The 17,022-nt window shown below is 41.9% G+C and overlaps 1 protein-coding gene across 3 annotated transcripts in view; it reads right to left on the bottom strand.

Annotated features, from left to right (window-relative positions):
• Nucleotides 1-1,261: 1,261 nt before the first annotated feature.
• RNF152 (ring finger protein 152) overlaps nt 1,262-17,022 on the bottom strand; it is a 42,625-nt gene continuing 26,864 nt past the window's right edge. For all 3 annotated transcript variants that reach the window (XM_087707577.1, XM_087707580.1, XM_087707578.1), the window contains one exon: nt 1,262-2,840. In XM_087707577.1, the coding sequence (XP_087563703.1) occupies nt 2,063-2,674 (612 nt within the window). In that variant the 5' untranslated portion in view covers nt 2,675-2,840 and the 3' untranslated portion in view covers nt 1,262-2,062. The remainder of the gene's footprint in view (nt 2,841-17,022) is intronic.

Below are 17,022 nucleotides of genomic sequence, written 5' to 3'. Positions count from 1 at the left end.
TTGTAAGCCACCCTGAGTCCCCTTAGGGAAAAGGGCGGCCTATAAATGTATTAAATTATATATATATATATATATATATAAAAAATTTAATACATTTATAGGCCGCCCTTTTCCCTAAGGGGACTCATATATATATATATATTATTTATATGCCGCCCAATCCCGAAGGACTCCGGGTGGCTTACAAAAAATATAAGAAAAAACACATAACGATAAAAGAAAGCAATTTAAAAACAACAAACACCCTCATACATTCATTCTAGTCGGGGCTGTACCTCAAGAGTGAGGTCAACAGCCCCAGGCCTGCCGGGACAGCCAGGTTTTTACAGCTTTCCTGAAGGCCATGAGGGTGGGTATGGTCTGGATCTCCAGGGGTAGCTGGTTCCAGAGAGTCGGAGCAGCCACAGAGAAGGCTCTCCTCCGAGGGCCCACCAGCCGACACTGTCTGGCTGACGGCATCTGAAGGAGGCCCAATCTGTGGGATCTTACCGGCCGCTGGGAGGTATGTGGCAGCAGGCGGTCTCGAAGGTATCCTGGCCCTAAGCCACGTAGGGCTTTAAAGGTGATAACCAACACCTTGAATTGAGTCCGGAGACCAACTGGTAGCCAGTGCAGCTCGCGGAGGACAGGTGTAACGTGGGTGTACCTCGGCACACCCAATATCGCCCGCGCGGCCGCATTCTGAACTAACTGCAGTCTCCGAACGCTTTTCAAGGGTAGCCCCATGTAGAGCGTGTTACAATAATATTGTCCAATACCTGTAGAAAAAAATTCATCCTGGTAATAATACTTGTCAATATGAACATTTCAATAGTGCCTAAGGGAAACCTACATGGTTTAACTTCAGTTGGATTATCATTCACTTGACTTATCTACTTTTGTAATGGCAACATTTTCACATTATAAAAGCCTTTCATTATAAGGGACAGCACAATATAGCTTTATCTATTTTGCATTACATCCATAATGCCCACCAATATCTCATAGCTGCAATAATAAATAAGCATCTACAAACATACCTATTGTATTATATCTCCTTTGATAAGGTAACTCAAACTTGTATTCCAGAGGATAAGGAACTTATAAGGAATAAAAACCATTAATTTTGCCATTTCGGTAAACATATTCTCTCTTGGGTAACACGATCTCTGCTATTTCTGAATCATATATCCATGTGAAGAATCATGTTGAGAACTTACATATTCAAGTAGCGTTTGACAGAAGAACACAAAGACAATCATTTGGGCCAGAGATCTAGATATCCTTCCTAACTTCCTTTATTGCTATTATGCTTATGGTCTCATTTCAATTTTTTTTAAAAAACAAAACAAAACAAACAAAATCATTTAAACTACAGAAGAAAATAGAATGAGCATCAACGTACACATATATTACATCTAGAAGATTTTCAATACTTTAAAAAAAATGTTCCCTTTCTATTACCTGCGGGACAAATTTTTAAAACCACTTTCATGAATGTGCAATTTGAAAGATACAAAAAAAAAAGTCCTCCTGGCCTAAACGATTACATTTCATAATTTTCCCTGCTGCTATTGGAAAAAAATAAAATAAAGAGAGAGAGAATTACATTTTTGCTATGTCTGGAAAACACTGGGAAGATTGAACTGCCTTCATTCCAATGTTTTAATTCTACTTGAACATACAGCATTTTCATTTGTAAATCAACTACTCTGAAGAGAGAGAGAGAGAAAGAAAGGGAGAGATCGTGACCTGTACAGTAGAACCAGCTAAATAGACATCTTTAATCTCATAACATGATGAAATCATTATAGATTACAGATCATTTGTTAAGTTGGGTATGCATGCAGTCCTCTTCCATATCGTCGCCAGCGGAGAAGCACCGGATAGGCCTCACATTCTATTAGCGCGTCTTGCTGTCCTACTTTTTACAGCAGAGTCTGGACTGTCAATCAGCTTGCCTGGCACCAACGATTCAGTCCATGTGACAGCATTTCGCCTCCTGGCCTCCCGCCACCATCAGTACCACCCTCCCAAACCCCCTAAATCCAGCTCACAAGAGGAGCCTTGCTGCAGCGTTCTTTCAGCCGCAGGAGATCACAGTGAAACGTTTGGAGATGCACGACATGTTGTGGAGGACAATACCGAGAAGAAAGACTAGGACACAGGCCACCAGGATGACAGTGCAAACCCCTGACCAGGTGGAGCTTTTCACAATGCCCCTCTGGTCTTGCTCCTCCTCCCCGGTCACCTGCGGCGCCCCAGCCTGCAGCGGCTGCTGCTCAGCTGGGATAGTGACCACAGTGAGAGACTTCTGTTGGCCGCTTGGCAAGAGACGACAGCCAATGTCTCCAGGCAATAGAGACCTCTCTTTGGAGATGGGCAAGGGCAACATGTAACACCCGTTGCTAGGAAGTTTGATGAAGACTGGGGTGTGCTCTGAAGTGTGGGGTATCGCGATCACGGCAACGACTTCCGGGTCGTCTGGCAACTGGGAGACGGAGAAGCCAGGTGGGAGTTTGGTGACACCTCGGCACCATGGACACCTAAGGTCCTTCTGGCTGGTCCTCATCTGCTGAAGGCAAACGGAGCAACAAGTATGCTTACAGTCCAATAACTTGGGTCTCCTCCGTGGGCTGTAGTAATTGAAACAAATCTGACATTCCAGCAGGATGTCCTGGGATAGACTCTCCATGGCTGCCCAACTATTGGAAAGGTATCACGCTGACTTGCAGTCCAGTCCGTTTTCTGGTGCCCGGAGCTGTTCCTGTCTTCCCACAATGACTATTTTGTCTTCTGCTACCAAACAAATGAAGGTATGAAGTCTAGAAGGAAGCATCTGACTGGAGGTCCATCAGCATCTGAGGGGAGGAAAAATAATGAGAATGAATCATAAAGATCAATTAAAATACCAGAGGGAGGAAGAGATTTATGAATGCAGAGGAACAGAAAGGGCTTCTCAACTTGAGACTCCCTTAAGCAGTGTCACAACAACAGCAATCATTTAAAAACAAAAAATGCAGGCTGCAGCCAAGTAAAGACCTTTAAAGAAAACCTTTCAAGCTAGTGCCTGGATCTCCATGTGTATTCAGCCAGTAACAAAAACACTTTTTGCTTGCAGGAAAAAGAGAGGAGAAGAGTGATTAATTATTACGAGCTTGAGAAAGAAGCTTCATAATTTGCTAACAAAGGGCTGAATGATACAAGACAAGTGGAGTAAGAAACATTCAAGCAACTTCTCAGTCATTACGTTGCAAGTTATCACATGTCATTCGATATATGCATTGAATGATCTTCTGTAGCATCCCCATATACGGAATACACCTTACGTATAGCGTTAAGAGCTCGCTGAAATGGATTAGAAGAGCGTTCTCCATTCTCTTTCTTTGGCATGGCTTGCTAGATATTCTGGGAATTGTATCCCAAATGGTTTGGCTAGGTACCGCATGTGTTTGGATACAGCACCAAAACTTATGCAAGAAGAGCTTGCATGTTTAATAAATACAGCAACATATTGATTTATGCAACACCTATATTTGCAAAAGCAATCCTTGGGCAGTGAAACCAGCAGCTCTGTGGTTATGATCATGGAGTTGAGCTAGTCCTTTATGTTATCTTCTAGAGCAGGACTTTAATAGAATGATACTCTGGACAGTTTCATAATTTTTTCCCCTTTCTTTCTGATCTCATTGCATTCTTTTTTCTTTAGATAATAATCGAATAAAAAGAGCATCACAGTCGTGCCAATTCTATTTAACTTCTCTCTTTTTTTTTTTTGAGAAATGCTATGGACACGTAACTTGTGCACCATATAAGTCAAATGGGGAACCCTCCACTGTTGGTAGCAATATGGGAAGTAGTTAAGTAATAGTAATAGAGCAAACATGCAACTCTTCCAGAACATCACAAGCTTTATACGTCTGAATTGTACCACAACTCCCAGCAGCTCAACTCTACGCTTAAATTGTTGGTAGAGTTTTCCAGCGTTAGAATAGGGGGGAGATTTCAACCCTCAATTTTGGGGTGTGACGAATGAAGCAGTGTGGCCATTTACGGCAACCATAGGCCTGATCCAGATTATTTATTTTTGTTAATCAAAGTTACACACTCCCCATCTTACTACTGAACAGACTCTGGGAGGTTTACATAAAAATTATTGCGGGTCAAACACTTGTGAGTTATACAGTGGATCTGGTTTTTGTCTGTTTTTTTCCCCCCTGTGGCGATGTGATCAGGATTTGAGGGATGCTAACATCTATCCCAAACTATTCTCTGATTACTAGAGCCGAGGTGGCGCAGTGGTTAAATGCAGCACTGCAGGCTACTTCAGCTGACTACAGTTCTGCAGTTCGGTGGTTCAAATCTCACCGGCTCAGGGTTGACTCAGCCTTCCATCCTTCCGAGGTAGGTAAAATGAGGACCCGGATTGTTGTTGGGGGCGATATGCTGACTCTGTAACCCGCTTAGAGAGGGCTGAAAGCCCTATGAAGCGGTATATAAGTCTAACTGCTATTGCTATTGCTACTACAACTGTTGCTATGCCTTACATTCTTTCCCCGCTTCTACTCAAATCTACATGACACTGTTTTCATCAGTCCACTACAGTAGATCTACAATAAAACACAAAACCAAGACATGAAGAAGCTGAGATAACCATTACTAAGTGAACACCAAGGTGATTCCAGTTCTTTTGGAAAAGATGGCGTGAATGTACACACACATACACACACAAACACACACACACACACACACACACACAGAGACGGGAAAGAAGTGATGTACAAAAAATGTTACAAACATTACAAAGCAGAAATACAGGTTATATCTAAATAGTTGGCATACTAAGCCAACAGAATGGATTCCAGGCAACAAGAATGAAAGAAAAGGCAGGAGGATAGCATCTTCCTTTTAAAACAGCTTGTAATACATTAAGGGTCAAAAGATTCTAATTTGGGTTTTGGTACTAGACACGTTTGACAATGGACTCATGTTAAAAAAAAAAAAGTAGTTATCCACCATTCATTTATCTCTTTGTGTATTTGTGTATTCTGTGTCTTTTAGCGTCTCCTTTTAATAGGTTACTTTAATACCATTTTAATTTTGTCTGTTTGTCTTTCAGTGGCTCTGCCAAGACTGAGAGATATAAATTAATTTAAGAATCTTAGAATAAAGATAAATAAAAAAACAGTCTCTATCAAATCCCTGGTATGGTGTTTCATGGTCCAGGGGCCAAAAGGCAGGGCAAATTTAGCATAATTTCAGTGCGTCTGTAGCCTAGCTCGCTACCCCTAGATTGGAGCAGTATATAGATGTAAATCCTAAACAGCAAAAGTAAATAAATATGTAGATTAGCTCTGTATGTGTGTGTTTATTCATGAGTATGCACATTTTGTATGTATGCACACATATATAATACTACCAAATACTATAAACCACTATCTTAAGAGATACTTTAAAATGGATTGAAATTATTAATATATAATTTCAATAAAACACATAGAGCAAAGGTTCTCACGTCTTGATTGTTCTGTGCCCTGAATGTCTCGTGAATTTTTTTTTCACATCACCCCTAGGCAAAAAATATGTACTACTTCAAGCTAAGTAGTTCACATGGGGTAAAATTAAAAATACACTGTTACATCCGTGTGAGTTTGCTGCGGCACCCTGGGATGTCACGGCACACACTTTGGGAACTTGCAGACTTAAAAGTTATTTTAAATTCAACCTTTAATATCATTTCGGTGCCTTTTGAAGCTTTCCTTTTGCAATAGATAAAGCGGTTTTTCTTCAGAGAAAAGTGCAGGAAGAGGGGAGATCCTGATTGTCTTCAAGTTTTGGATTCAGATATATAACCAGTTGGGGTTTTTTTTCTTGCAGAGATTTCTTGCAAACTAGGTAACATTTTCAGTGCTAGTGAAGTTGTGTACTGTGGAAACCAGATGGCGAACCAAATGACCTTTGATGATATAAAGCCTGAGTTAAAGTACAGATAGTACTTTTTATCTGAACCCTGCTCAAACTGAGAATGCATACACACAAACACACAGAAGAATACATACTCACATGTGCACATCATAACATCAATACTTTTCTGGTTCGTTTAGGCTGAGAAATAGCTGCTGTACAAAGGTTAAAATGGATTTGAACTTACATCCACTGCATCTTAATTTATATGCAATGAAACTACAACTTGGTCTAGTTTCCCCAAATCTAGCACTCCCAGATGTGTTGGCATGGCAACTTCCAGAAGACCTATCACATCAGAAGCCTGAATACACCTAGAGGTACCCATTTCGGGGAAACTCGTGTAAGCCACATTCACACACAACCCAATACTTGGAAAAATCCAGGATATTCGTCCCATCAATAGCGCCAACCACATCTGCGGTTTGTGCTTGCAAAGACGTTGTGCACAAATTTGCTCAGATCTTGTATGAGGGCATATAGCTGACTTCAGCAGCAGTCAAAAAACACTGTTTTGTCGTTAGTACTTTGGACTATCTGATGACAGCCAAGAAAATATTGCTGACTGGGAGAACTGAGAAAGACAGTCAGGGATATCTTTAGAACTCTTAAAGGACGAAGAGTAGGAAGAGAGAAAGGCTGGAAGGCATTGACGCTCAAGTGAGACCAAAAGACAGAGACAATCAGAATCATGATTAATATCCTTGGTTAGTGCAGATTTCATAGCGGCTGAAAGCTCTGCAGGCTGAGCTATATCTACTAATGTTAATAAAAGCTAATGGTGTATGAAAAAACCACGGGCAAAAGTCTCCAAGGAAGAGAAAGAGGTGCATTAACAGCAGAAAGGAGTAAAAGGGGGGGATCACAAATTAGTTTAAGCTAATTTTCTTTAAGGAAAAAAAAACGATGATTGAAAGTGACATTGTTCCTGAAATGTAAATGCAATTCTTCACAGTATGCCTGCTGGTTCTGGTGAAAGAGACTGCTTAGCAAAGTCCCCCATGACTCCTGAAGTTGCAAACTCTGGACAAGGATATTCATTTATACACACTATTTGGCAAGGTTAAGCTCAAGCTTAGGAGAGAAAGAGAAGGAGAGATAGTAGGAAAGGAAGAGGAAGAGTGGAGGAGAGGTAAGGGAAGAAGAAAGAGGTAAGGAAAGGTGGGTAGAAGGGAGAGTAAGAGAAGGAGCGGAGGGAGGGAGGGAGAAAAAAGAGAAGGAGAGAGAGTAGGCGGGGGAAGAGAGAAGGTAAGAGTAGGAGAGAGGTGAGGGAAGAAAGAAGGGGAAGGAGAGGAGGTAGGAAGGAAGGAAGTAAAGAAGGAAGGGAGAGAGAAAAGAAAAGAAAGAGAAAATAAGGTGATGTCACAATAGATGCTTGGGATGGTAAATAATACAACCCAAACTGTACTCTATAATCTCTTAAAGGGAATAACAATAGTATAAGATTGGCAAAGAAAAAGAATAATCATGTGAATGTTTACCTGGAATTGTATGTATATATGGCACATTAGAGATAAACAATATTTGGTTATAAATAGCTAATTATAGAAAGGGAAAACACTAACTGCAAAGAAACTGATGATGTGTTCTTGTTGATGTGTTTATATGTGTAAAATAAAAACTTTTTAAAAAGTGACATTGTTCTTGAAATGTAAATGCAATTCTTCACAGCGTGCCTACTGGTCTGGTGAAAGAGACTGCTTCCTTTACCAAGGAAGTTTCAAGATGCAAACTCCTCCAATACATTAAAGCTTCCTTAGAAACCATTACACACTATGCATGATTTAAATATGGCAGTGCTTGATGCCCTAAGGCCGTGGAGCAGGGTGAGGGGTGGAGGTGGGGGGCAGAAAACAGGAAAAAGGAACAGTTCGGGGCTGCACTAGAGAAATTTACTGCCGGAATGAAATGCATTAAAATATAAACAGGATGCATATGTTTGAGTCTTCACAAATTAATTTACAATTCCTACCCTTCTGCTATAAAGGTGTCTCGGACACTTTCACAAGGTCTGTAAAACCTTGTGGCTAGACACTAACCTGTGGAAAATTACCAAGCAAGTGTGTTTTGTTCACTGTTTGCTTCTCTTTAACAACTCAAAATAACTTACATAGGTACATGTGGACTTTTCAAACAAATGCATAAGGACAGAGAGATAGGGATGAGATTTCAACTTTTGGAGCATCTTAAGTCATTTGTCTAAAGCAAGTAGACAGGACAATTTAGAGTTTCTGATTATACAGCTTCCACACCATTTTGCACCTATAAAAGGCATAAGAAGGAAATTACTATCACTTTTTTTACTTGGGGATATTAATAGCCCATGTTTTCTAACTGTTGGGAGACATCTTGTCTTTTTGATGGTGTGTAAATTAAACAGCCACTTGTGTTCTATAGAAGGCCCACCAGTCATTTAAGGAGGAACAAAATGAACTTAAAAACTTAACGTAGATAGTTGAGCACAGGTGTCAACAGAACATCAGGGATTGGTATTACTTTTTAAATCAAATTCTACACAGCTGTATTGAAGAACAAGAATATCACCAGCATGGTATTCTCAAATGCCAATAAGAGCTTTTCTTCCTAATAAAATATTTTCTCTTGTTTAGCTCTAAGAAGTTGTCAGCAAACACACCAGTGGTGGGATTCAAATAATTTAACAACCGGTTCTCTGCCCTAATGGCCATCTGGGTAGGCGTGGCTTGGTGGTCTTGTGAATGGGTGGGCGTGGCCAACTCAACGTCACTCAGGTCAATGGGCGCTTCGCCTTAGCTGTGACAATGCCATAAGGGTTCACCGGAGAGGCAGTTTCTGTAAGCAGGGCAATCAAGATTAGGCTAGAAAGAACACCAGAATGTTTCCTTCCTGCCTTCCTTACAGGATTAGCCCTGTAAAGTGGGAAAAAACAAAAGATTTCTTCCAACAATCGATTCTCTGAACTACTTAGAAAGTTACCAACCGGTTCTCCCGAATAGGTGCGAACCGGCTGAATCCCACCACTGAAACACACTCAGGAGCGAGTGTTACTTGTTGGTAAACCATAACTATCAAAACTGCAGGTACTAGCTAGTCTCTTCTCAAGAAAGTGGCCTTGAAACTAGGAATTTGCAATAGCTATCAGTAAGGCCACAGACATCTAGATCCCTATAGGCCGAAAGGTAAAATACGAAAAAATAAACAAATATTCATTCAATAAATAACCTTGTGAAAGGAGTTGGTGTAGAACTGAACCCCCTCTCGGATAAATTTAATTTAAATTTGACTTCAGGTCTCATGTCTTCACCCTGATGGATGACCTATGCATGAAGAGAGAAGGGCCCTTGGTCTAGAGCCAAGGTGGCGCAGTGGTTAAATGCAGCACTGCAGATCAGCAGTTCAGCGGTTCTAATCTCACCGGCTCAAGGTTGACTCAGCCTTCCATCCTTCCGAGGTGGGTAAAATGAGGACCCAGACTGTGGGGGCAATATGCTGACTCTGTAAACCGCTTAGAGAGGGCTGAAAGCCCTATGAAGCGGTAGATAAGTCTACTGCTATTGCTATTGCTATTGCTATTTCCTTAGGTATTCAACCATTTTCAACAGAACTAAAGATAGTTGCTGTCATGAGGGTATTCTGGGTTGGAAATCGTAGGTACAATACTACCTGTTACTAAATACTAACTATTACTAAATACTAATAATGCTAATACCCAAGTACTAAAGCTCTACTTTCACTTTTCATTTGAATCTTGTGGAAATGAAATCTGCAAATGCTATGAGAGAGAGAGAGGGAGGAGGGGAAATTGGTAGGGTATCAGCTTTTCTATTCTTCAAACAGCAGCCAAAAGTATTACTTGCTTTTGGTTTTTCAACAAAGTTACCAAGTTTTTCATTTGCTTTGCTAAAGTTTTACATGCCATTTTTTAAATCATATCACTCTCCTCCTATTATTTTTTTACTTATGCTTTATTGTTATTAAAGTGTGCCACAATCATTGGGGGGAGGATGCTATGTCTTAATATATTTTGAAAACACTCTTTTTAAGAAAGCAAGACATTTTTCATACCCTGTATTCTATCCTTCATTTAATAGATATTTTTATGGGTGCGATGGCTCAGCACCCATAAAAATATGGGGGAGCTTGTCAGATGGAAAGCTGATAACCTGGGTTCAAGACCCAAGTGCCGCATGAAGGGGTGAGCTGTCGTTACTTGCCCCCTAGCAGTTTGAAAGCATGGTGGTGTTGCAGGGGTTAAATGTAGTGTTGCAGGCTAACTCTGCCTACTGCCAGCAGTTTGATCCTGACTGGTTCAAGTTTTCATCTTCCCTTTCATCTCTCTGAAGTTGGTAAAATTAGGACTCAGATTGTTGGGGATAATACGCTGGCTTTATAAACTGCTTAGAGAGTGTTGCAAAGCATTATGAAGCGCTGTATAAGTCTATGTGCTATTGCTAAATGCAAGAAGATAAAGAGGTACCACCGTTCTGTGCATCTCAACGTATGGTCATGGTCACCACATGACCACGGAAATGTCTTCGAACAATGCTGGCTCGCTCAGTAAGAAACAATGATGAGCACCAACCACTGGACTAAGACATAGCAATAGCAATAGCAGTTAGACTTATATACCGCTTCATAGGGCTTTCAGCCCTCTCTAAGCGGTTTACAGAGTGAGCATATTGCCCCCAACAACAATCCGGGTCCTCATTTTACCCACCTCGGAAGGATGGAAGGCTGAGTCAACCCTGAGCCGGTGAGATTTGAACCGCTGAACTGCACAACTGCAGTCAGCTGAAATAGCCTGCAGTGCTGCATTTAACCACTGCACCACCTTTACTGTTTTATGGGCAAAAGGGAAAAGTTTCCTGCAATCCTCCTTGCCTTCTCAGTCAACATCCAATTTTAGTATTCTCTTCACAGATACTCTGCCCAAAGAAGCAATTTCAGTTAAAATAAATTACTTTACAAAATCTCTTCTTACCAATCTAGCGTCAGCCTTCCCAGGTAGACCAGGCAAGAAACAGAACCAGACGAGCTGATTCTACTTTATTGCAAGGCTTCCTTAATAGAATCTTGCACATCTGGCAGTACAAATCTCCTGCCGCCTCTTATACAGTCTGGGAATTTAGGGAGGATCCTTTCTGAGTTTCGTTGTCTGCCCATTAGTCAGCTGCAGGCTATGCCCTCTCTTATCTGATCTTACCCTAAGCAGCAACTCTTTACATACACCCAGCACACATAAATACACACAGATCACCCCAAGGTCGTTCTCTCATACCATTTCACACAGATTGCCAGATAACCAAGCTGAAATCATACAAAATCAGGATACATTCAGATGGCCAACTTATTACAGAAATTAATTATAGTTGCTCCATGCAATGGTAAGACGTACGCTATTATAAAATGCAGAGACATATAACCATATGATGTTATTACATATTAGAAAAGCAAATTTTCCTGTTCATTCTAAGGAGAAGCTCCTGCATGGGGCTTTTCCAAGTCTTATAAAGTTGAACCAAGTAACTTCGCTAGTTGCTGTTGCCCCAGGAAAAAAAAATGCATCAATAATTTTGCAATATGGAGTTGAAGGCACTGTCTCATCTAGCCTTCTCCTTGCCCCAGAAACCAAGATGCCACACAGAGGTGGGTTCCTACCAGTTCGCACCAGTTCGGTAGAACCAGTTCGTCAAATCTACCAAACCAGTTAGAAGAGGTTCCACCAGTGGACCCGGAAAGCAGGCCACACCTACAGAAGAGGTTCCAAAAAATTTTGAAACCCACCACTGACACACATGCACACACACACACACACACACACACACACAGATAAAGAGAAAGAAAGGAAGAAACAAAGAAAGAAAAAAGAAAGAAAAAGTGAGAGAGAGAGATGAAAGAAAAAAAGAAAAAAGAGATAGAGAAACAAAATGAAGGGGAGAGAGAGAGAAAGAAAGAAAGAAGGAAAGAAGAAAGGAAGGAAGGAAGGAAGGAAGGAAGGAAAGAAGGAAAGAAAGAAAGAAAGAAAGAAAGAAAGAAAGAAAGAAAGAAAGAAAGAAAGAAAGAAAGAAAACACATGGCCGGCAAGCCACTCCTACCGGGTCACATGGCTGGCAAGCCACTCCCACAAAGGAGGCCACACCCACAGAGTAGGTTCGAAATTTTTTTGAAACCCACCACTGATGCCACCGCATCATGGTGTTTCTCCCAGTAGTTCCTGGCTACTTTGAGGAGACATTCTGCCTTTCCCTGAAAAAGCAAATGGATGAATTGAAGGTTGAAGATGGAAGGCTTGCTATCATGTTGATGTTGAACATCTGGAGATGTTCACTTCATTGCAGAAACTGTGAGGTGGGGAAGAGTGTTAGGGCAAACTCCATGTATGGAAATGACCAAATAATCTCCTTATTTGCCTGCTACTCTGTTAACTTTTCCATGACCATAGTTGCTAAAACGACTCTATCCTGATTTGTTAAGGAAATGACTTGATATTATAGTTAGGGCTGAGACCAGCACGGTGGAACCAGTGATTCCCAAATTAGAGAGAATTATTATGTAAACACTCTCAGCTGCCGTCAAGGGACCAGCCAGGTTTCTGTTAACTCATAAGGAAGGAAAGAAAATGTCTAGCGTTTAAAATCGGCATCAGAGACAGCTGGAAAAGTTCTGCCTTCTTTGTACCACTGTCAAATGTTTACTTCAAGGCTTCACTCTGGCCTGCAATAAAGATTCTAGTGTAGCCAAGTCATATCTCGATAGAGCAGAGGTGGGTTCCTACCAGTTCGCACCTATTTGGTAGAACTGGTTCGTCAAATCTCCCGAACCAGTTAGAAGAGGTTCCACCAGTGGACCCGGAAAGCAGGCCACACCTACAGAAGAGCTTCCAAAGAATTTTTGAAACCCACCACTGGAGGAGAGATACACACACACAGAGAGAGAGAGAGAGAGACAGACAGACAGACAGACAGACAGACAGACAGACAGACAGACTCACACAGCGAGAGAAAGAGAAAGAAAGGAAGAAAGAAAGAAAAAAACACAGAAAAAGTGAGAGAGGGATGAAAGAAAAAAAGAAAAAGGGACAGAGAGACAAAAGGAAGGAGAGAGAGAGAGAGAGAGAGAACACATGGCTGGCAAGCCACTCCCACCAGGTCACATGGCCGGCAAGCCACTCCCACAAAGGAGGCCACACCCACAGAGTAGGTTCGAAAAAAAATTTCAACCCACCACTGCGATAGAAGAGATTTCAATAGACAAACTAGGATAGTGAAATGTTTGCAAGAACACGACCAAGTTCAGAGAGCACCGAGGATTTCAAAAGTCATGTCTGAAAATATTGTCAGGTCAAGCCAAATGTCTGGAGAACTGCGATTTACTGAGCCAGGCAATTTCTATTATCATTACTACTACTACTACTACTACTACTACTACTACTACTACTACTACTAGCACCAGCACTACTATTACTGCTCTCGGAAATCAGACTCGTAGCTTTTGTGTATGTAAAATGTTTGTTTTAACACATTCCTGCAACTAATTTTCTATTTTCTGAGAGTCCTCTGATAAATCTCCATTTAGGCTGGCAGATCTGAGCGATTAAAATCCAAGCGGTCATTAGATTTGGAGGGGGGGGGGAGAAATATAGATGTCTATATCTTTTTGCTGTCATCTAATGGTGTCCCAGATTTTTGCAGCATAGAATTTATAGTCCCATTTAACTAGCAGAATGACACATTAGGGAGAGCTACGAAAACATGCCTTAGAGAAATATCAAAACTTTGGCTTGAAAAATGGATATGAAAGAGAATAGAGTACCATATTTTGGGTTCTATTTGCAATGGGAGAAGGAGTTGGCCCCTTCCAAGTTCAAATGCATTTTTTTCATTCATTTTATTTATTTTCTTTCATTCATTCATTCAATCAATCGATATCTATGGCTGTTCATTTCAGCAAGTGATTCTGGGCAACAAACAATCTTAAAATAAATTAAAATAGATTGCCATCATAATAATCACTACACAAGAATTAAAATGCACACAGTGGTCAAGGAGGATGTTCCAGTGTTTGGTTGTCAACCCACCAGAAAACTGGACTCTTCACACACTTAGAACTACAAGCACATATAGCAATAGCAATAGCAGTTAGACTTATATACCGCTTCATAGGGCTTTCAGCCCCCTCTAAGCGGTTTACAGAGTCAGCATATTGCCCCCAACAACAATCCGGGTCCTCATTTCACCCACCTCGGAAGGATGGAAGGCTGAGTCAACCTTGAGCCGGTGAGATTTGAACTGTTGAACTGCAGATAACAGTCAGCTGAAGTGGCCTGCAGTACTGCACCCTAACCACTGCGCCACCTCGGCTCAATTATATAAATCAACATATCCAGGAGTTTAGGACCTTATGAAAAGTCAGCAGGCTTCAAGCCCTCCTACTGCCTGGACGGAGGATGTTCCATAGGGCGAGTGCAATGGTAGAAAACGCAAACCTCCTGGGCCCCCACTGTCACACACTGGCCAATGGAACATGGCGCATGTCCAGCCTGCCAAATGTGATTAGAGAGGCAGAAACAACTGGGAAAAGGTAGCTCCTTATATCAGTGTTTCTCAACCTTGGCAACTTGAAGATGTCCGGACTTCAACTCCCAGAATTCCCCAGCCAGCGAATGCTGGCTGGGGAATTCTGGGAGTTGAAGTCTGGACATCTTCAAGTTGCCAAGGTTGAGAAACACTGCCTTAGATAACTGGGTCCCAAAAACACGAAGAGCTTTAAAGGTGGCAGCCAGCACCTTAAATCCCATCTTAGAAGCATTCTGGCAACTAATGTAGTTCGTGGAATCATGGTGTGAAATGTGCCAAGTAAACAGCACCATTTGCTACTTGTCCAGCTGCGTTCTGCACCAGTTGAAGCTTCTGAACGCTCTTCAAGGGCAGTCCCATGTAGGGCACGTTGCAGTAACCCAAATTTATCTCATATATCTGAAAAAAACAAAAAATGAAGCAAGCAAAGCCAATAAATCCAAATCCAATAAATCCAATGAACTAATAAAGGAATCCCTGTTCGATTGTAGTTGTATCATTAGGTTCCACCACAAATGCGCGTACGAGAAAAGCGCGTGTGACTAAAGCGCGGTGACAAAACCACGGCGTCAAAACCGCGGAGACGAATGAGCGCTGAAGCGCGCCAACAACAGCACGCCGACAGAAGCGCGCTGTAACATAACCCTAAAAATAACCCTAACCCTAACCCTAACCCTAACCCTAAACCTAACCCTAAACCTAACCCTAAACCTTACCTTAACTTAAATCGCGCTTCTGTCGGCGCGCTGTTGTCAGCGCGCTTTTGACATCGCGGTTTTAGCGCCGCGGTTTTGTCTGTGCGCTTTTGACGTTCGCGGTTATGTCGTGCCACGGTATCATTACACCAGGGTCAGGTTTCAATACTCCGTGGAGTCAAATTTCTCATTCTTGCAAGAATCTGGAAATAGGTAAGGATGAGTTAAAAAGTCCAACGAGGGAAGAGTAAAACCCCAAAGATGCCAAGTATAACAGACTAAGCGAAGGAGCAGCGCGGAGTTGCTGATAGTGCTGTGGAAATGATAGAAAAGATTCTTTACTGGCTTCCGACTTCTTCACAAAACTGTCGTCCGTGTTTCCATTAGCTGAAGAAAACCTTCTGCCCGTATCTCTCAAATTGTACAGCAATCACAAACTGCCGGGCCGAAGAGCAACAATCTGCTTCCAATAAACCAGTGCTGCTCGAACAAGGCCTTGTCCGCTTCGAGTTCTCTGCAAAGACCAATGGTATTAAAACACGTCTGGCATTTGCCACTCAAATCCCAAGAGCTGGGCCTCCGAGAACTGGAAAAGCTGCCAGTCCGAATTGGGGGAGGCGTAATTGAGTGAAGCGCAGTTCATGAAGTCAATTGGTCTTGACTGGAGACAAATAAAAAAAAAAAATCCCCAAGCTCTCTGCTTTGAACTGCTTTCACGTGTAGAAAAAGCAAATGGGACTTGAAACTTACATTTACTGCATGTTTCCCAGACAAATCTATTACTAAAACCCACCCAAGTCAACCACGCAAAGAAATATATTACAGGGGCAATGTAAAATGAAATGTGTGTCGAGTAAGTCTTTTCAATGGCAATCCACCACCCACCTCCAATATTCTCCATGTAGCAGTAGCAATAGCAGTTAGAGTTATATACCGCTTCAAAGGGCTTTCAGCCCTCTCTAAGCGGTTTACAGAGTCAGCATATTGCCCCCAACAATAATCCGGGTCCTCATTTTACCCACCTTGGAAAGATGGAAGGCTGAGTCAACCCTGAGCCAGTGAGATTCGAACTGCTGAATTGCAGGCAGATGGCAGGCAATAGCAATAGCAGTTAGACTTATATACCGCTTCATAGGGCTTTCAGCCCTCTCTAAGCGGTTTACAGAGTCAGCATATTTCCCCCAACAACAATCCGGGTCCTCATTTTACCCACCTCGGAAGGATGGAAGGCTGAGTCAACCTTGAGCCGGTGAGATTTGAACAGCCGAACTGAAGAACTGCAGTCAGCTGAAGTGGCCTGCAGTGGTGCACCCCTAACCACTGCGCCACCTCGGCTCTTTTAATGTGAGGACAATTCAGACATCCCTATTGTTAGATTTCCTTTACAGTGATTTACATAGTGTTTACAGCTTACAGTAGTTTACACCAGTGTTTCTCAACCTTGGCAACTTGAAGATGTCTGGACTTCAACTCCCAGAATTCCCCAGCCAGCATTCGCTGGCTGGGGAATTCTGGGAGTTGAAGTCCAGACATCTTCAAGTTGCCAAGGTTGAGAAACACTGGTTTACACAGTGGTTCAAAGTGCAATATTGCAGGCAAATGCTTCCCAAAACCTGGAGTTCGATCCTGACGGAGACTTAAAGTTGTCTCAGCCTTTCACTCTTCCAAGATCGGTAAAACGAGAGCCAATATGGTCGCGGGTGATATGTCAATAATGCTTCTATATTGTAAACTGCCCAGAGAGCCTGGTGAAGTTCTATTTACCAATATCTAAGCCTAAATGCTATTGCTAGTGTGATTTACTAGGATTCCAAATTCCATCTGTCAGA

The sequence above is a fragment of the Thamnophis sirtalis genome, unplaced genomic scaffold (assembly GCF_051295495.1).
Source record: "Thamnophis sirtalis isolate CommonGarterSnake01/CBP01778 unplaced genomic scaffold, rThaSir2_p1.2 scaffold_2, whole genome shotgun sequence".
Classification (NCBI taxonomy): domain Eukaryota; kingdom Metazoa; phylum Chordata; class Lepidosauria; order Squamata; family Natricidae; genus Thamnophis; species Thamnophis sirtalis.
The sequence above is the reverse complement of the archived record's forward strand: the minus strand, read 5'-3'. Positions and strand labels throughout refer to the sequence as shown.